At 38.0% G+C, this 21,303-nt stretch overlaps 1 protein-coding gene and 1 pseudogene across 1 annotated transcript in view; both read right to left on the reverse strand.

Annotated features, from left to right (window-relative positions):
* The window catches only part of Luzp2 (leucine zipper protein 2), a 408,694-nt gene that overhangs the window by 52,522 nt on the left and 334,869 nt on the right, over positions 1 to 21,303 (reverse strand). The window contains exon 8 of the mRNA XM_052161760.1: positions 5,861 to 5,935. Coding sequence (XP_052017720.1) covers positions 5,861 to 5,935 — 75 coding nt within the window. The remainder of the gene's footprint in view (positions 1 to 5,860; positions 5,936 to 21,303) is intronic.
* On the reverse strand, positions 14,655 to 15,611 carry LOC127668222 (heterogeneous nuclear ribonucleoprotein A3-like; annotated as a pseudogene).

Genomic DNA, 21,303 nt, shown 5'->3' on the forward strand with positions numbered 1-21,303 from the left:
GTGAAAAGTCTGCTGTGATTCTGATAGGTCTTCCTTTATATGTTACTTGGCCTTTTTCTCTTACTGCCTTTAGTATTCTTTCTTTGTTTAGAACATTTGGTGTTTTGATTATTATGTGACGGGAAGTATTTCTGTTCTGGTCCAGTCTGTTTGGAGTTCTGTAGGCTTCTTGTATATTCATGGGCATCTCTCTCTTTAGGTTAGGGAAGTTTTCTTCCATAATTTTATTGAAGATATTTGCTGGCCCTTTAAGTTGTAAATCTTCACTCTCATCTATGCCTATAATCCTTAGGTTTGGTCTTCTCATTGTGTCCTGGATTTCCTGGATATTTTGGGTTACAAGCTTTTTGCACTTTGCATTTTCTTTAACTGTTGAGTCCATGGTTTCTATGGAATCTTCAGCATCTGAGATTCTTTCTTCTATCTCTTGTATTCTGTTGTTGATATTTGCATCTCTGTCCCCTGATTTCTTCCCAAGGCTTTCTATCTCCAAAGTTGTCTCCCTTTGAGTTTTCTTAGTTGTTTCTACTTCTGATTTTAGATCCTGGGTGGTTTTGCTTAGCTCCTTCCCTTGCATGTTTGTGTTTTCCTGTAATTCTTTAAGAGATTTTTGTGTTTCCTCTTTCATGAGCTCAGCCTGTTGACCAAAGTTCTCCTGTATTTCTTTAAGAGATTTTTGTGTTTCGTCTTTCATGACCTCAGCCTGTTGAGCAAAGTTCTCCTGTATTTCTTTAAGTGTTTTTTGCATTTCCTCCTTGTTGGCTTTTGTATTCTCCTGGATTTCTTTCAATGATTTTTGTGTTTCCCTTGCAAGGGCTTCTAACTTTTGATCCATTTTCTCCTCAATGTCCTTCATGTGTTCCTGTACCAGCATCATGACCAGTGATTTTAAATCCAAATCTTGTTTTACTGGTGTGATGGGGTATCCAGGACTTGCTGGTAGAGGAGAATTTGGTTCAGATGTTGCCATATTGCCTTGATTTCTGTTAGTGACGTTTCTGCGTTTGCCTTTTGCCATCTAGCTCTCACTGGTGTTACTTGGTCTTGTCAGTGCTGGACTCACCAGTGCAAGCTGCCCCTTCCCCGTTGGCCTCTGGTGCACAGCTTACACTCTGCACTGCCTATAGACAGGGTGCTGTTGTCCAGGCTGTTCAGATCCCGAAGCAGGCACCTGAAGGCTCCTGCTGGGGCCTGCAGGATTTATTGGAGCACACTGACTTCTCCCAGCTGGCCGCCTGGAAGCCCCCACTAGCCTCTTGAGGGACCTGGAGATGTGGCGGCCACCCAGGCTGATCTGAAGCGGAGAGAGTTGAGCTGGGGGCTTCTGCCTGAGGCCTTGCCCCAGATTGTGTCTGTGGACCAGGTGGAACCCGTGTGCACCCCCAGGGAGCTCCGAAGGTGAATGTTGCTGTGACCTCCCCTGTGCTCCGCTCACTCCGCTGGGCAGCCGATTTCCCCAACCGGGCTGGCGCACACTAGGTTAGCCTTGTCGCCTGGGCCCTGAGTCCAGGCAAACGCCTGGGAGGCCAAGGTCCGAGCAAAGTTCCCCTAGGGCTATGTCTGTTATTTGGGTCCGCCAGGTGACCCGGATGGCGGGCGTGCGCGTCCGCGCTCCCCGAAAGCACCGGGAGAGTCTGTTGTGCTAATAACCTCCTGGGCGGGTTGACACACAGATGGCCCACCAAGCCGCCCAGTTCTTGGGGTCAGTCCTGTGCCTTTTGTGGCCTAGACCCCCGTTTTGTTAGCCTCAGGCTACGCTTGTTAGCAGTCTCTGCCCTCCCGAGCACTCTGGCTCCTGTAGGCAAAATGGCGGCGCGTGCACCGGCCGGGGCAAAAAAAAAAAAAAAAAACTCCTGGCTGGGTTGGCACCCCAATGGCCACTCGAACAGCCCAGGGCCTGGGTGCAGGCCAACGCCCGTCTGGCTCAGACCCCTGCAGTGTTGGGCCTAGGATTATGTTTGTGTACCTCAATCTGACCGATCTCTGGAGCCCGGGATCAAGATGGCGGTGAGTCTCTCCTGACTGGTGGGCAGCCGAGTTCTGAAGTGGCTTCCGTGCAGCGAAAGGCTCCGCAGAACCGCAGTTGCTTGCCGCCCGGCTGGTCAGCGAAGGTCAGTGGTCGTGGGCGCAGGGCCTAACTGGACCCTGTGTCGCCTTGGTTCCACCGCTGATGGCCCTTCAGCTGGAGCAGCCACTGCTACCGCCGCCGCCCGAATTCATTGTTTTTAATTGCTGAGTAATATTCCATTGTGTACCACATTTTCTGTATCCATTCCTCTGTTGAGGGACATATGGCTTCTTTCCAGCTTCTGGCTATTATAAATAAGACTGCTATGAACATAGTGGAGCATGTGTCCTTATTGCATGCTGCGGGAATCCTCTGGGTTTATGCCCAGGAGTGGTATAGCAGGGTCCTCTGGAAATGTCATAACCAGTTTTCTGAGGAACCGCCAGACTGATTTCTAGAATGGTTGTACCAACTTGCATTCCCACCAGCAGTGGAGGAGTGTTCTTTCTCCACATCCTCAACAACACCTGTTGTCTCCTGAGTTTTTAATCTTAGCCATTCTGACTACTGTGAGGTAAAATATCAGGGTTGTTTTGATTTGCATTTCCCTAATCACTAACGATGCTGAACAAATCTTAAGGTGCTTCTCAGCCATTCAAAGTTCTTCAGGTGAAAATTCTATGTTTAGCTCTGTACCCCATTTTTAATAGGGTTATTTGGCTCTCTGGAGTCTAACTTCTTGAGTTCTTTGTATATATTGGATATTAGCCCTCTGTCAGATGTAGTACCCTCCCCTCTTGAAGTTGGGAATTTTGCAGCTTAAGTGCCCAATTTTTCAATATGCTCCAATGGTAGCTGAATAAATAATACATTTTCTGAAAACTCAGAATTGATTCATAGATGTTGAGTTTTTTGGTTTTTTTTTTTTTGTTTAATAAGCTAACCATTTATTAGAAAGAACAGTGAGGACAAAGTTGGAATGTAAAGATGTTCTCACAGCATTTATGTGATAGTTAAGGTTATGTGAACATGAGACACAGGATATCTATAAGGTAAAAGGTAAGTAAAAAATGTCTTATATAAATGTAACAGACACTGGGGAGGAACAATTCTTTAAAACTGTAGTTTTGTCTATTATAGATTGATATATCCTTTCCACCTTGACTTAGAACTTTAGTTTTTAAATTTTATTTGTATCTTGCTTGATATTTCTTAAAATCAATCCCTAATAATGGGAAATGCTTTTTATAGTTCTAAGTGCCAAAAAAAAGAGTTGACAGAATATTAAAGGTTAAAGACAACATTCTCTTCACAGAAAAGCAGTCTTACCTTATTCACTAGTAACACTAATGGATAAGCTTTCTGGGTTTTTCCACATGACAGGCAAGATTCTCATCAATTTAGTTATTATGCATATAACTCTCAATTCACCTTTAAAGATCTAAGTGCTGTGGCTGACCTCTATGAAGGATAGCACTGGGAAGGTCTGAACACGGCCAATCAACAAAAGTGATTACTTAAACACAGGGGTACTTTCCCTGGAGACTTTCAACTCTCACAATCCCAGACTAATAGAGGGGCTGGCAGAATGTGGGCTCACTGCACCAGGATGCACACGAGAGTGATGAATAATGGGACCAGGGCACAGAACTAAATGGGAAGGAAACCCTGTGCAGTAGCCCCAAGTTTGGTGACATAAGCCCATTTTTAACCAATACAATGCTTTATGACTTTGACATTTGGTGGTATCCATAAGTACTTGCAATTTCCAGATTCATTTTGCATTATTCTATTACCTCATGGGTCAGAAAGTCTCATTTTCTGATTGGTTCGTTATATTTGATATGGGAACAAAGATCATGTCTCATATACTTTCTGATTCCTGTAATGCTCAACATAATAGCATTTCACAAAAGCTATTTGAAAACTATATAACCACTGATAAATTAATTATCTAGCATCCAATCAGGGAAAACATATAAGGAAAAAAATTCAATGGCCATATATTATAACATCTTAGAAGTTGGGGGACTGTCTCAAGAACTTGAGGACTCAGTGTCTTCTTGGGATATAATACATATTTTTCCAGAGGAAGTGGCAGCAGAGACAGAGAATAGTTTTTAAGTGTAAATTGAATGTTCTTCTTGGTTTTTTCTTTCTACCAGATCTACACAACTTCTGTGTCTTTTGTAAAAAGTGGCAGAATGTGTGCTGTGTGAGATGAGGTGAACGTCACTGAAAAACGATAAATTAAATTTTTATACTTCTAATTTTGGTAAAATGAATTATGCCTGACCTACTCCCTAGAATGAAAGCCAGGCAACCCTGAATTATCAAATGTTAATAATGTTAATAAATTAATAAATAGCCATTCTAAAAAACTAAGGTTGAGGAGATCTCTACTTACTAATTTTAATATTAATTTGTCTCAGAGCTCCAAATCTTAGACAGAAACACCATTAACAATCAGGATATCTCCTTTCTAATTTCTCTGTTAGGAAACAGTCTCCATACAATGTCTGAGATGTCACATATGTCAGATGTGAAGATATGTAGATCATAACAAAGTGGAGAAATGAGCTAATGGGAGACAGAGTCACATCCCTAAACAGCAGAGTTTACACTGCTCTTCACACCTACCACATGGTGCCAAGCATACAGTATAGCATCAAAATATGCACACAGTATTAGGTTTCCTAAAGTATGAAACCGGAAGATCTCCAAAGGGAGCCAATCCTACATGGTCTCTCTCCTGCCTCTTCCACAGTGAAACACAGTTCAAGTTGGATAATTAGAAGGCAATTTCCTTTTTTCTTCTTCCAAATCCTCTGAGTTCATATCGTGAATTATTGAAAATATAAGTCCACAAATGCAATGGTTTCCTTGTTCAATATTATTGATAGCATAATCACTAAACAGTGATCATAGCATAAACAGTTCTTTACAGAGGGTGGACCCCTTTAAGTTTAACCAAGATGATTTTGAGAATTACAGGGCTATGGAGAAAATAATATTATGTATGAGGTTAACAGGATTCTGCGTTGAATGTGCAAAGGCATATTAGTGACTTCTTAATTCAACTGTCGTGTGAATAAATTACACACAGATAGACAAGTATTTATAATACAAAGGAAACATGTGCCTAAGATTTATACCTACATATATACTATGTACATGACATATATGCAATGTATATATATATGCAAATTCATCCAAATGAAATTGTTACAAAATTTTGATATTTATTATTTTACTTAACCTATTGCCATAAATACTTTAAATATTTTTTGTCTTGGAAATTACTATTATAGACAAAATATATTTCATTAGTAACTTTTATGTTTGAACAAGTATTACAAAATATGAGTATATAATATATATGAAGCCCTATATTCTCTCTTATTGACATGATCATTGCTACATGTAATATTCTTGGGCACATTTTCGAGTTCTCTAATGTGAGGGGCAGTTCTAGGACATAGGCATTTAAGACACATTTTAACAACCTGATGTCAATGGTTACTCCATTCTCTTTGTACTCATTCATCCAGAGTTAACACACGATGGCATGAGTTTCACATTAAATAAGTTTATCCATGATGTTAGGGAATAAATGAGTCAGTGAGATAAAAGAAAAATGAAGCCATAAATTCACAGAGTTCACTCACTTTACTGAATTAGAAAAAAAAATGAGGAGAGCTTGGAGTCCAAGGATGACATGGAGCATTCGGGAGTTCTATGCCCATCTTTTATGCAGAATGTCTAGAATTTCAGTGAATAATCACAGGCAGCAGCAAGTATATCCTGTGTTACTGAAACCAACGTGGCAATGGCTTCTGGATGTGAACTTACCCTGTCAAGAGCTGCTTTCTCAAGTTCATTTTTGGCTACAGCTAGCTTTTGTTCCAGTTCAGTGAGCTGTTGGGCCTGTAACAGAAAAGAAAGGCAGAGCATTTCAGTAAACCCTGTAATCTGCTCTACACATTTGTCCTTCACTGCAAAAGAATAAAAGAAAAAGAATATAGCCTCTTCGTTTAATTTTCATATTAAAAATACAAAGTCACACAGTCATTTGATATGTATGCAAAAACAGCATGCTATGAATAAATGAGGACTGAAGTCTCATGGGTTGGAACACCTTTGTAATGACTAACTCAAAGCTTTCTTATTTGTAAGTCTTCTTATTGGAGATGTTTCTAACTCTGAGGGACTGAACTATTTATCTCCACAACTTGTGATGATGCCTGACAGGCCATTTGACTTTTGATTTTTTATTTGGTGATACAGCAGCTGAGAATAGAAGTAGGTTTGAATAAAGCACTCTGTCTCTCTGTCTGTCTTTTTATAAAATATAAATATCACAGGAATATCCCATGTGAAGCTACAATCTACAAATCACCAGGACAGAAAATTTGTTCTCTTAAAATGAAATCAAGGAGAGCCTGAAAGCAGACACTCTAGCCTGGAGAGGTACACAGACATGTTTCACATGAGCTGCCCAGTCTACAAAATTTTGCTGTGGTATTCCAGTATGATTGATGCCGTAGTACTTGGTCTTTCTCTTTTCAAGTTATCCTAACTCATCTCTTCATTTCTTCAAATGTTGTAACAGGACTCTTCAGTAAAAGTAACAGTAACTTCTTATATGAAAGATTTATATTCTAAAATACACCAAGCTAACAGCAATAACCTATATGCAGAAGACCCGGTTAATTGGAGCATGTCTGTTTCTGACTTTTTGCCTGCTCTCGGGACTTTCTTCTTCCTATTATGTTGCCCTGTCCAGTTTCAATTTGAGGGCTTTTGCCTTGTCTTATTGTATATTGTTTTGTTGTGTTTGGGTGATGTCTCTTAGATGCTTGAATTTTTCTGAAAGGTAAGGTAGGGGAAGGAGAGAGATCTTGGAGAGAGTGGAAGTGGGGGATCTGGGAGGAATGGATGGAGAAGAACCTGAACAGTGTAGTCAGGATGCACTGTGTAAGAGAAAAATCTATTTTCAATAAAAAGAAAGATGCATATTCCAGTCTTGCCTTAGCTATATTACCTTGGACAAAACAGCTGACTCTTTTAACTAAAGACAACAACAGTTTTTTTTGTTATAAATTGTCACTGAATAAGGAACATGAAGTTTGGAGATGTTTATCACCAAAAGATACATGGTATTTGTACTACTTTGGTTTGTGATTCTCCAAATGTATTCCTTCCAGTTTGTTGTGGTTTATATTAAGTGCAAGAAAAATTAATTTTTTTCAATTTGTGTTAGTAATGGTGCCCTCTTATTCTCTATTGGGATTAATTCAATCATATCCTAATATAAACAGTAGTGACCTTGTAACACATACTAAACATAGATTGTTTGTGTCCTGACTATATAATGAAGAAAAAATGTCAAAGACAAAATCTGTCATTATCTGTACTTATATAATGTGAATTAGTGACAGCCATTACTAAGATAATTAAGTTAAAAGACAAAATAGGAAAGAATGTAGGAATCTACATTAATCATTGTCCGTGAGGTGGAGAAATGGCTTATTGGTTGTGAAAACTTACTATTTTTTTAAAGAGGACTAAAGTTCAGTTCCCTTTAACCATATAAGCTTGTTCACAACAGCTTGAGTGTCTAGCTCTACAAGCCCCCAATGACTGTTTCTGGCCTCAACAGGAACGTGCACATACTCATGTAAAGGTACACACACACACACACACACACACACATATATATTCACAGCAATTTAAAAATTAAAAGGCTCCTCTCAGCAAGCACTTGTTGGCATCTACAATAGTGTCTGGGTTTGGTAATTGTATATGGGATGGATCCCCAGGTGGGGCAGTCTCTGGATGACCTTTCTTTAAGTCTCTTCTCCACAATTTGTGTCTGTATCTCCTCCCATGGATATTTTGTTCCCCCTTCTAAAGAAGGAAAGAAGCACCCACACTTTGGTCTCCCTTCTTCTTGAGCTGCATATAGCTTGTGAATTGTATCTTGGGTATTGCAAGGTTCTGGGCTAATATCCACTTATCAGTGAGTACACATCATGTATCTTCTTTTGAGATTGGGTTACCTCACTCAGGATGATATTTTCTAGTTTCATTCATTTGCCTAAGAATTTCATAAATTCATTTTTTATTAGGTGAGTAATATCCCATTGTGTAAATATACCACATTTTCTGTAACCATTCCTCTGTTGAGGGACATCTGGGTTCTTCCCAGCTTCTGGATATTACAAACAAGGCTGCTATGAACATAGTGGAGCATGTGTCCTTATTACATGTTGGAAAATCTTCTGGGTATATGCCCAGGAGTGGTATAGCTGAGTCCTTAGGTAGTACTATGTCCAATTTTCTGGAAGACTTAGGAAGTACTATGTTCACTCTGGAAGACTGCTTTCCAGAGTGGTTGTACCATCTTACAATCCCACCAACAATGGAGGAGTGACAGCTCTTCTGATGAGCAGAAACTGATTCATGATTTGTTTCTTCTCATCAGAAGATAAGTTCTTGATCATTGGACATAGAGAAAAAGGATTGATTCTGTATTAGTTTTAACACATTGAGCTAAGTATTTAATCCCTACAATCTTGGGTTTCTTCATACACATAAAATGAAATATCTGTAGAATAATGAAGTAAAAGCAACCCATAGCAACATTCCAACACATGATAAATAAGGCATTTTATTGACCTGAATTTGTATATCATAGATAGGATCCAGTGTAGAAATCTAGTATGCTCATTTCTGGACAAGAAAGATGAATTTCAATAAAAGAGAGCATTTGTGTCTGAACCAGTTTTTATGGGCTACCACAAGGCTTTCAGCTGTTTGCCTTCCTGAGTACAAGCAAGGTCATAAATGAGAACATTGTAGAGAGTAAGGAAAGGGAACAGAAAGAGCAGCAGGATTCATGTTTACTGACATGTAGTCCTGGGTTCTAAAAGAGCAGTTGTTATATCAGTTTACACACTATGTCTATCTTATATACAGGAAATTACTGTGAAGGGCACAGCACCAGAAGACTTATGATCTTCAGGGCACTTAGCCAGAAAGTAAACTAGTTAATTACCTTAACTTCAGAAGCTTACTTGTGAATACATAATACACTATACATTAAAAAAGCTATGCCACCTCAGAAAGCCCAGTGTTGATTTCAGAGCGGCTTTCCTTCTCATATAATCAATAACTAAGATGTGGGACAATATTTTCCAAGTATGAAACAAGTAAGAGAGAAAAATACATTTAAAAATCATGAACAATTAAAGTTGCCTTGTAAGATTCGAATAGCTAAGCCAGAGTAGAGATTTAGCAGCAACTGAGGAAGGGAAGACAGCTCAGTGCTCCTCAGATTGTCCCTTAGACAACATCAAAACCATACCACTCATTTTCTCACAGGTTCACTTCAAAGGAGGCTGTAAGGTGGATGGAGTGAGAAAGGGCTTAGTTCCTGGGTGAGGTCCCAACCCTATGTGGTCAGGCTTAAGTCCTTGAAAATAAGGGCAAAATAAAGTAGAATTGTTCCCCCCTCTCTCTGTGTGTATGTGTGTGCATGTATGTGTGTGTGTGTGTGTATGTGTATGTGTGTGTGTGTATGTGTGTGTGTGCATGTGTGTGTGTGTGCATGTGTGTGTGTGTGCATGTGTGTGTGTATGTGTGTGCATGTGTGTGTATGTGTATGTGTGTGTGTGTGCATGTGTGTGTATGTGTGTGCATGTGTGTGTGTGTATGTGTGTGCATGTGTGTGTGTGTATGTATGTGTGTGTGTGTGTGTGTGTGACCTGCAAAGATAATTGAAGAAGAGGTCAAGAAGAGGGGCTGTGGGGACTTGAGAGAAGTTTAATGTGAGAGAAAAGGATTAGAGATGAGGTAAATACAGAATGCTCATGTAGGAGATGCCCAAATGAAGAAAAGGAGAACAACAGTTTGGGTGCCACTGTTAGGACGTTTTAATTCACTCTCCTAAAACTTCAGATTCCCACAGAACTCTGAAGCTCTGGCTGTCAGCATGCCTGAGAACCAGACTTTCTCTTTGAATTATCATTGTGTCCCCTACCCAGATATTGTCTCCCCTACACAGAAATTATTAAGCTATCAATTATCAGGGTGGGGATAAAAAGTGAAAATTGGAACTGGTGATCAGAAAAGTCATTTTAACCCAACAGTGGGATGAACCCACTGTACATCTGACTACAGTAGAAAGTGAAATGGCAAAAACCATCATAGACTAATTTTCCTCCTTCCTTCCTTCCTTCCTTCCTTCCTTCCTTCCTTCCTTCCTTCCTTCCTTCCTTCCTTCCTTCCTTCTAGTCTTTGTTTCTCTTTCTATCTTTCTTTCTTTCTTTCTTTCTTTCTTTCTTTCTTTCTTTCTTTCTTTCTTTCTTTCTTTCTTTCTTTCTTTCCCTTTCTTTCCTGTTTCTCTCTTTCTTTCCCCTCTGTTTCTTCCTTCATTTCTCCCTCCCCCTCCTCCTTCTTTTGTATTTCCTTTTAAGATCTTACCTTGACCTCAGCTTTACAATAAAGAATAACAGCAAATTAGTGTTTAATCCATAAAATGTGTTTTTTTCTTCTAAACACAAATTAAGTGTGTTGGTTTTGGTGGGGTAACTTGTGTGATGATATGTCTGGTGTGTGGTATGCAAATGTCAGATGTATGGAGCAGATCAAAAGGAAGCTTGAATTAAGGGGCCATACGTTTTATTGTTTGGTGTGGCCTGAGCTGTAATATTTGTTCCAACAGTTCTGACAGGCAGTTGTTGCTGCCAAGATCATCATTTACGAAAGAGAGTAAACACTCCAGATACACAAACCATCCAGAGGTAGGTATCCAAGTAAGAGATTAACAGATAAAAATTTACTAAATGTTATAATCCTACCCAGGAAATCTTTTTGTTGTTGATTTGTTTCCTGGAACCAAGAAAATGAATCTAAGTCTACATTTAACCTTAAACAAAAGATAAAATCTAGAATATATTGTGTATGAGCTTGCAGATACACGATGGCATGCATTTGTGTGTTTACATGTGCATATTTGTGTGTGCAAGCATGTATGTTTGGGTGTTTGTGTGGCTTCCTATAGAACAACACAAAAACAGTGCAGAGTTCCTAAGATTAAATGTTTTTTTTGGGGGGGGGTTGGGGGGATGAATAGCACCTCCATTCCCACATTCTGTTGAACATTAACTAAAATACAAATTAATGGCATTAAAATAACAATAATATAGCACTATTATTCTCTGAACCTTGGGCCTTCATAGTTGGTGGTATCACATAAGTTAACAGAATGAGGAACACAGTGTTAACACAATGAAAAACTGTGATGTTAGTTCTACCTTTTAAATTGAAGGAAGCTGAGAGAGATTAATGAAATATCTTGCTTAATATCACACAGGTATAGAATTTTAATACAAGCAGATTTAGAATTTGACTTGATGTATCACAGATCTATAGCTGTTTTTGAAATCACTAAAGATGTTCAAGTATAGAATTTAAAACTAAATTATGTGCATATTCAAAATTATGTGCACATGTTCAAAATTTACTGATATGCTTTATAATTTTCAGTGTTTCAAGAAAACATAGACAACTTGGGGAACATTGTATGATTACATTTGTAATCTTATCAGTGGGATAATAATGAGCCCATGAAAGAGATGATGATTTTTAAAGATTTCTTTAAAAAAAACTTTATTTTGGGATTGTTTGTGTGTGTGTGTGTGTGTGTGTGTGTGTGTGTGCTAGCTTGAGTTCTTGTTTGCCATGAGTAAGGTACTTATCCAAAGAAGCCAGGAAAGGGTATTAGATACTCTGGATCTGAAGCTGCAGGGAGATTTTAGCCAACCAGTCTGGACTGGTACAGAAAGAAGTCTGTGTCCTCTGGAAGAACAGTAAGTGCTTCTGGTTGCTAAACCATTGTTCCAGCCACAAGAGATGCTCTTAACTGCCAAGTAGGAATTGGATAGCTTAATGAAGAGATGTGTTTTAGACAAATCAACTTTATCTATTAGCATGTAAGGATACACCCTTTACTCATTAGCCTTAAACTAGCATTTGTTTACTATTCTAGGGACACACAGCACACCTCACTGCATTACTTCACTGTCTTTATCTTTAACTCAAATTTGCCAACACTTACATAGTAGACATTATCACAAATGTCACCTGCTATTTCAACCTACTCTAACAGAAGTACAACATTTTATGGTCAGTATTAAATGTTGGCCATCAGGTCTTCTATCAATCTATCTATCTATCTATCTATCTATCTATCTATCTATCTATCATTTATTTTTATTTATGAGTGCTCTAGCTATATATACTTCTGCATGCCAGAAGAGGGCATCAGATCACATAGATGGCTGTAAGCCACCATCTATTGGTGGGATGTTGGTAGAAATTCAGGACTTCTGTAAGAGCAGCCAATGAGTTGAGCCATCTTAACTGCTGAGACATCTTTCTAGTTCTGCTCTTTTTAATATTAGTAACTTGGAACCAATTCTGAGAGAGTAAGCTTAATATATGTATGAGACCAATATTGGTTTCCAGATCACACAGAGATACTTTAGCATTACATCTGAATATAAGCACTATCAAGTAAAATTAACACATAAAATTATAAAAATTGGGAAGACTTTCATTTGAGAATTCTGTTTACATACACAATTTTAAACTTCATTTTTAAAAATTGGATTATTGTCCTCATGCACATGTGAATAAGCATGTAGTCAGCATGGCATCTAAAAGAAACTATACTTCAATAAATATCTTTATGGCCCTGAAATTTATTTCCTTAACTACCAGACCTCATGAACAAAGCCTGTTTTACAGTGATTCATCTCATATGAGATCTCAAAGCTCAACTCTAAAGATGAGAATATAATAAATTATTGCTTCATTTTGTCATAGAATGTCTCATTCTATATTCAGGTTACCCCAAAACTTAGTACTTGGCTCACACTAGCCTCAAATTCATAGCAGCCTTCTTGTTTGGCTTCTCAAATGTTGGCATTATAGTAAAGAACCATCACAACTGTCTTGAAACATGATTTCTTAAAGGAGTCACTCCACCTTAGCTCTCTGATCAACTGCTTTGCTTACGTTTCAGCACTCAGGTAAAGAGTAATTAGTCTTGATCGGTAAGTAGAGTCAATAGATACTGTTGAGTAGGCATGTGTAAATAAGGAGAGTTGGTTATTGAGTGGTGAACAGGTATTGGTGGGTAGGCAGAAGAAGGATATAGACAACTAGTAGACAGTGATAATAGATGCTGATGGATAGGTAATAGTGAGCAGGTACTGATAGGTTGATGCTGGTGCACAGGTAGGTCTAGAGAAAGACTTGAGCATAGTTCCCGTTAGATAGGTATTGATAGATATTAGTGGATAGACACTGATCCATAGGTAGTCATAAATTACAGATGAATTGGTACAGGATGGTACACATTGGTGAATAGGTGCTGACAGACAGTTAAGGGTGGTTAAATACTTGTAGATAGTTTCTTATGAATAGGTGCCAATGGGTAGGTCCAGATAGAGGTTTTCTAGTTGATATGTACTTATAAGTAGCTGTTGGTGGCTAAGTGTATATATATATATATATATATATATATACACACACACATATGTGTGTGTGTTGAATATTACTATAATAAAGGCCTACTTACTCTTCCTCACCTTCTTCCTCATCTTCCTCCTTCTTCTCTCTCTCTCTCTTCCTTTTTCTTCTCCTTCCCTCCCTCAACTAAATGAAGACAAAATGCCAGTTTTCTCTCTGTAGCACAGTATGAATATGTTTATATCTAAATTTAAATATGTTAAATATTCACTGTTTCTTGAACCAATGGGACTAACATGAAACTATTACTCCTATGAAGAAAAGCAAACAGAAGCAGAAATCTAATTTATCCTGAGTTCACCAGAGACTTGTAATAATTTTTAAACATCTTTAGACAACTGAGCCTTGACAACTGAGCCTTACATTTCAAGTTATTGAGAATAAACCAGTTTCCTTGAATACAAAATCCTCACATTCAAGGTGTATGCTATTCATTTATGTTACTGAAAATTGTTTAGGTTTTTAGACCATGGCAGTGTGAGCAGACTAAAATAGTCTTCCTCCCACAATCAGCTCTGAGTCAGCTGTGTCTGACAGGCTGTCGAGAGGAGAAACATGGAACACCACTAAGCACACACATCTGCCTTTTACCCAGGGACAATTTCCTGACCAAAGTCTCAAGAGCTGTGACTCTAATGGGTCACATTTATGTAACAATATTAAAGTACTTCCTCAATGTTTCTGTATTCTCACTGAAACTATCAATTGTCATTCACGTATTCAGACAATATAACTAGACTGAGCTATTTGAGCATCAGAACTCAGTATTTTCTGGTATAATTTGCAGTGATTTGTAATAAAAAATGGACTAAGGTGCATTCATGATCCTTTAGTTGGCCTATATTCTGTTGAATGGCATAAACTTTATACACGTGAGGATTTTCATTTTCTTTCTTTCTTTCTTTCTTTCTTTCTTTCTTTCTTTCTTTCTTTCTTTCTTTCTTTCTTTCTTTCTTTCTTTCTTTCTTTCTTTCTTTCTTTCTTTCTTTCTTTCTTCTTTCTCACTCTCTCTCCTGCTTAGATCTGTAGCCATTTCTGTTTTATTTTAAAACCTTCTGCTACCAAATCTACCATGTCCACCTCCAGATCCATAGCCACCACCATAGGGACTGCCTGGGCTTCTCCACCAACACTGCCCCCCTTCACAGGTCTGTAATTTGATTGCTACTGTCCACTATAATTTCCAAAGTCATTAGAGTCCCACCACCACCATAGTTACCTCCACCAAAATTTCCTATTTCAGTGAAACCATCATATCCTCCTCCACCACCACCATATCCACCACCTTGGTTACCATATCCTGGTCCACCACCTCTATAACCTCCTCTACTACTGTAACCAGGACCATCAACATAGTTGCCATCATCACCTCCAAATCCACTATATCCACCGTCACCACCTCCATAACTACCTCTGCTGCCACCACCTCCACCACCATAGCCTCCTCTTCCACCAAAGATTACTCTATGACCAAAGTTTCCTCCACCACCTCCAAAGTTTCCTCCATGACCTCTCTGTGATCCAGCAGACTGCAATTCTTGTTTAGAAAAGGCCTTTTTAACTTCACAATTGTGCCCATTAATTGTGTGGTATTTCTGAACAACAATCTTATCAACAGTGTCATGATCATCAAAAGTTACAAAAGCAAATCCTTCCTTTTTCTCACTCTGCCTGTCTTCCATAACTTCTATGGTTTCAATCTTGCCATACTTTTCAAAGTAGTCTCTCAGATTATATTCTTCTGTATCCTCTTTAATACCACCAACAAAAATTTTCTTCACTGTTAAATGGGCACCAGGATTTACAGCATCCTCTCTAGAAACAGCTCTCTTTGGTTCCACCACATGCCCATCAACGTTGTGTGGCAGAGCACACATTGCAGTATCCACCTCTTCAACACAAGAGTAGGTTATAAAACCAAAGCCTCTGGAACACTTTGTTTGGGAATCTCTCATTACCACACAGTCTGTAAGTGTGCCCCATTTCTCAAAATGTTCTCTTAAGCCATCTGTAGTTCAAAGCTCAGACCACCAATAAACGGCTTCCTCAGCTGCTCTGGTTCCCTTGGATCATGCCCCACTATTTTGAGACTGGACTCTTCTCTTCCAACTCAAGTTCAATATACCCATATGAGGATTTTCATGTGAGGGTTTTCATGTTCTTTCTGTGGCAAAACATGGGAAATTCCTTGTATTCATCCATGACTGGTCAGTTCCTAAATCTCCTTCATTTACAGATGAAAGCACGTTCTAGGGCTGGAGTGATGGAGCAGCAGTTGAGGATCTCCATTGCTCTCACAGAGGTCCTAAGTTTGGTTCTTAGCACCACTGAGTAGCATACAACCAACGGAAATTACACCAACAGGTAATTTGACATCCTTTTCTGGACTCTGGGGTTACCTGACCTTACGTGTTCTCAAACCTATACACACAAACACACACACACACACACACACACACACACACACACACACACACAATTTGAAAATATTTTGCATGCAGAAAAGTCCTAAGAGTTTCAATTTGAAAATATTTTACATGCGGAAAAGTTCTAAGAGTTTCCTAATAGTTTTTTAAAAATAGTCAAACAATTTCTCGTCAACATCCTGTTGAATGGTTACTCTGAAACTGGCTTGTCACACCCCCATAGATGCAACCAGGAGAAAGACAAAAGGAGCCCAAATCAACCTGAACAGTTTAGAGCTCATATGTTGAGCCTAAGGAAGATTAGCATGATGTTGGCAATTCACATTTGCAGTGTCTTATAGCAATGGACCACATGACAGACAGCACAAGCTGTGGATATTTCTGTCACTGTGAATAAACCTCTAAACTGTTGATAATAATGTTAAAGTCTACAACTGTAAACAAAAGAGGAGGGAAGTACAATGGGGAAAGTTCAGTACTTGAATGCACTATATAACAAGTGGGCTGGAGAGAAAAGCTCAGCAGTTAAGAGCACTGACTGCTCTTCCAGAGGTCCTGAGTTCAATTCCCAGTAACCACATAGTGTTGGTTCTGGGACACATGGCAGAGGTCCTAAGTTTGGTTTTTAGCACCACTGAGTAGCATACAACCAACTGAAACTACACCAACAGGAGATCTGACATCCTTTTCTGGACTCTGGGGTTACCGGATCTTACATGTTCTCAAACCTACACACACACACACACACACACACACACACACACACACACACACACACAGAGAGAGAGAGAGAGAGAGAGAGAGAGAGAGAGAGAAATCACATTACAGATGGTTTCTCTCGCAGAAACCATCTGTAATGGGATCTGATGTGTCTGAAGAGAGCAATGGTGTACTCATATACATAAAATAAATAAATAAACCTTAAAAATTGGTCCATGGCAGCTTTCTAATAATAGTGCCTACCCTTATAAATTATATGGCAGAAAAAGTCACATATCATCCAGGCTCAGGATAAAGGACAGGTGAAATTCACTTAACTGATCCACATAGGTCTTCCCAATTTATCAGGGCACCACAGGCAAGCTAATCAAATACAAGTGATTGCTACATATTGAAGATGGACAACTAAGTGACTAGAAGATGTAAAGTATTCCAAGGAATCGATGTAAATAAAGAAATTGGTGATAATTCATCAACCAATATGAAAATGTCTCAATATTTGAACAGTTCCATGGCTATCTTAATACAGACCAGTTTAATTTGACCCCACTGATTATAATCACCATCCTTCTGTTTATATACTTGATAGTGTATTGCCTCAGCATCTCACCAATGGAGTAATATTGACAATCGAGACTTGTATTTGTTTTGTTGATTACTGAATCAATACTTTTCAGAACAGTGCTGACTGCACAGGGCATGTTTAGTAAACATTTCATCAGTGGGAGAGCAGGTGAGTAAACAAGAGGCTAAGCACATGCTGAACTAGGAGACAACTCTGATTTTCTGACAGCTCTGTTTAATCATCTCGACTACTGAACCACAAGACCGGCGATTACTCAATATGTACTTGAATGTAAACATCCTGAAACAACTGATCCCTTCTTGGCACCCAGACTTTTTCTGATCTCTTTCTCTTGCAGTTACTATACATGGCAGACAATAGCTATATCCAGGCTAATGGTTATAAGGATTAATGGTTTGTTTACATTAATGACTGAGATCTGATAGCATAGCAGACAATACACACCCAGTATTTTATATGTTTCAGGACTAAGTTAGTTGGGTTATTTATAAATGTTTCCTGATTTCTTATAAAAGAATAATTTGCTGAATGTCAAGATCATCTCTATTTGTGCATATCTTTTTGCTCTAAGAATGGATTTAGCCAATTGTTTGTGCTCTGCAAAGAGCAGAGGATGTACTGGAATCTTTTATTAAACACTCTTTCCACATTCTATTTAACAATTTAATTTTCTGAAAGCAGCACATACTAAAGCACCTGTTCACAAACAAAATCCTATTTTTTTCCCAATAGGTGTTTTTTTTTTTCTCTTGAAAATTCATTTTTTGTTGTTGTTAATAGGAAAAACCCCACAAAAATAAAAAAAAGAGTTCAGTTTGGTTCCTTCATTGCTATCTCAAAGTGAAACCAGTAGAAGGAAAATATAGTTGAGCTGCTTACAGCTGCTGAAATAACCACAGGGAAGGAGGCCCTTAACTATTAGGGTGCTAAGGGTGGGTAGAGGATGTTTTCCATTATGACAGTGTTACCTTTTAAGTAATTCTATACAACATAATTTACTTAAGAACTTCTAATTCCATATAATTACATACTAACTGGCCACTGTCAATCAAATTGTAAGTAATTAGCAAATATGCAGCAGTAGTCAAATATCAGGATAGATAGAGGCTTTGATGACAGCTACAGCTTTTGTTTTATCCCTTCATGGCTATATGTGAAAACAAACCAACAAAACAAAACAAAATAGTGTGAACATAGGCAGTTATCGATACTGGGTAAAGGAAATAACTAGACCTCAGTTTTTAAAATGAAGATTGTAAATTCCATATTGTAAATCTGATTTTTTCAGTTCTTATAGTTTTAAACAATGGTCTCAAATACCAGTTGTTTGAAGAAACCTATTGCTTCACTTATCATGAGGAATACTCATATGGTAGCCTTCTCTTTTTGTCATTTGTAGTATGAACATGCATAATTTTGAATATTGGATGTTGTACATCACACCTACATAAAGGTAATGCCTACCACAATATGGAAATTGTGAATATAAGTTATTTGACTGTCACCTTGGTAGGATTTAGAGTTACTTAGGAGACACATTTCTGAAGATGTTTATGGGAGGTAGTTCCAGAAAGGAACCCCAAATGTTCTCAATACAGTCTCATGAGGTACATTAGGTCATAAGCATTAATCTCTCTGCATCCTGAGAATGTTACCAGCAACCCGACTCTTCGGATACCACACACTCCCCTCTATACTGGTGTACATTGTCAAACTGAGTCAAAAGATACCTTTGCTTTCTTAAGCTTCTTTCTTCAGGTATTTTGTCACAGACCTGAGAAAAATACCATTCTTTGTTCATTGGTAATTCATATAAACACCTGAAAAATCTTTGTGAATATCAGTCTGTTTTAGAATCTATTGAAAATTTGAGAGTTCTCAAGTTACTAATATAAATGTACTTGAAGGCTAAAAATCAAACAAAAAACAAATAAACAAAAACCCAAATTCTAAATAATAGAGCATAAGGAATCATAAAAATCGGGGTTCAAATGAATGAATATAAAACAAACAAACAAACAATGCAATGAACCAGCATAAAGAAGAGTTGGTTCTTTGAAAAGATAGCAATACTGATAAACCAAGAGAGGGAAGACTTAAATTAATGAAACTAGAAGTAAAAAAGAAAACCTTACCACCAGATGCCAACTAAAATCAGAAAATCATAAGGTCATATTTATATAAGATCTATATTCCCTTAAATTGGAAAAAAATCTAACAGAAGTAGACATTATTAGATGTATAGGACATACTAAATATATTAAGCCAATATAGATGGTTTAAATAAATTCATATCCAGAAAAAATGAAAGTATTAATGGAAATTTTCCCACCCAAAATGAAGTCAAGGACTCTATAACAGATAAGAGTTATCACAGTTTCTTTATAAATTCAAGAAAACATTAACATTTATGTGGCTCAGATTAATCCATGAAATAGAAAAGGACATGGTCCCTAAACTCATATAATGAAGTATTATCTTGATTTAAAACCAGATAAGACAAAACAAATAAAATAAAAATAGAATTTCAGATGCATATTCCAGAGGGACAAGTAGCCTCAAAATCATGATAGAAGACAGAATCAAACTCTTGTCACAAAGGCCTTTCATCACAATTGAGCTGGTTTTAGAGAAAGAGGGATGCTTCAAAGTATGTCACTCGTGCGGTGGTGGCACACGCCTTTAATCCCAGCAATTGGGAGTCAGAGGCAGGGGAATTTCTGAGTTCAAGGTCAGTCTGGTCTACAGAGTGCATTCCAGGATAGCCAGGGCTATACAGTGAAACACTGTCTCAAAAAAACAAAAAACAAAAAACAACAGCAACAAAATCAAAGTATATAACACAATAGATGCTATCAACACTATAAACAGACTCAAAGACAGAAATCACATGATTATTTTATTAGAAGCAGGAATAGCCACTGATAAAGATTTGCCCCCAATTCCACGCTAAAAGGAGACAAACTCATGCTTCCAACCAAGAATAGGAACAAGACAATGGTATCCACTCTCTCTATTCAATACCTAGTCTGAGGTCTTAGAGCAATAGGGCCAGAAAAGGAAAAGAAGGGTATACTTAAGAAACAAATAGAGCTATCCCGGTTTGCAGGTGATATGTGAATCACCTTCTTTGCATAAGAAAATCTAAAGACATCATTAAAAAACTCTTGGAACTTTAAATTCCTGGAAGGTAACAGTATGAAAAGTTAACATCCAAACACCAGTAGCTTTCCTGTGTAATAATGACAGACTGAAGAAGATATCGGAATGGATCGCAGTCACAGTAGGGGTTGGCTATATACCTGGAAACAAACCCAACCAGCAGAATTAAAGACCTATACTATGTACATTTTATGACACTGAAGGAAGAAACTAAAGACTAAAACACAATATGGAAAGACATCTCTTGCTAAAGGATTGGAAGAATTAATATTCTGACAGTGACTATCTGACAGTGACTATCCAGATATATCTCTATTACATTAGAATGTCACATAGTGTCTTAGTATAGATTAGATCCAGTATTCTAAAACTGATCAGAATACATGGTTCTTAGTTTATCATAAAGATAATAATGATACCACTGATAATAATCTATTGTAAAGTGAGAGGTTTTCTTTGGTCATCATATTGTCAAACTTAAAATTGTTCTTAATCTTATTTGCCAATAATATATCCACTGGAATATTGGTGACCTGGACTACGTCAATTAAAACAAATCAGGCCAATTGCACAATTGTGTATTTACTGAAGGTCATTTGTTACATCCACTTAAAGGTTAAAAAACCCACCCATATTTGGCAACTTTGTGTGCTAATTAAGCTTCATTGTAACCTTGTCAGGACTTAGACAACCACCCAGGATAAACACATCTGCCCTGGTTGTGAAGGTCTTTATGAATTATACCCACTGAGAAGGTGAGCATTATCCAAAACACTTCATGTTGATTCTAAACATATAAG

This window comes from Apodemus sylvaticus, chromosome 1 (assembly GCF_947179515.1).
Source record: "Apodemus sylvaticus chromosome 1, mApoSyl1.1, whole genome shotgun sequence".
NCBI lineage: Eukaryota > Metazoa > Chordata > Mammalia > Rodentia > Muridae > Apodemus > Apodemus sylvaticus.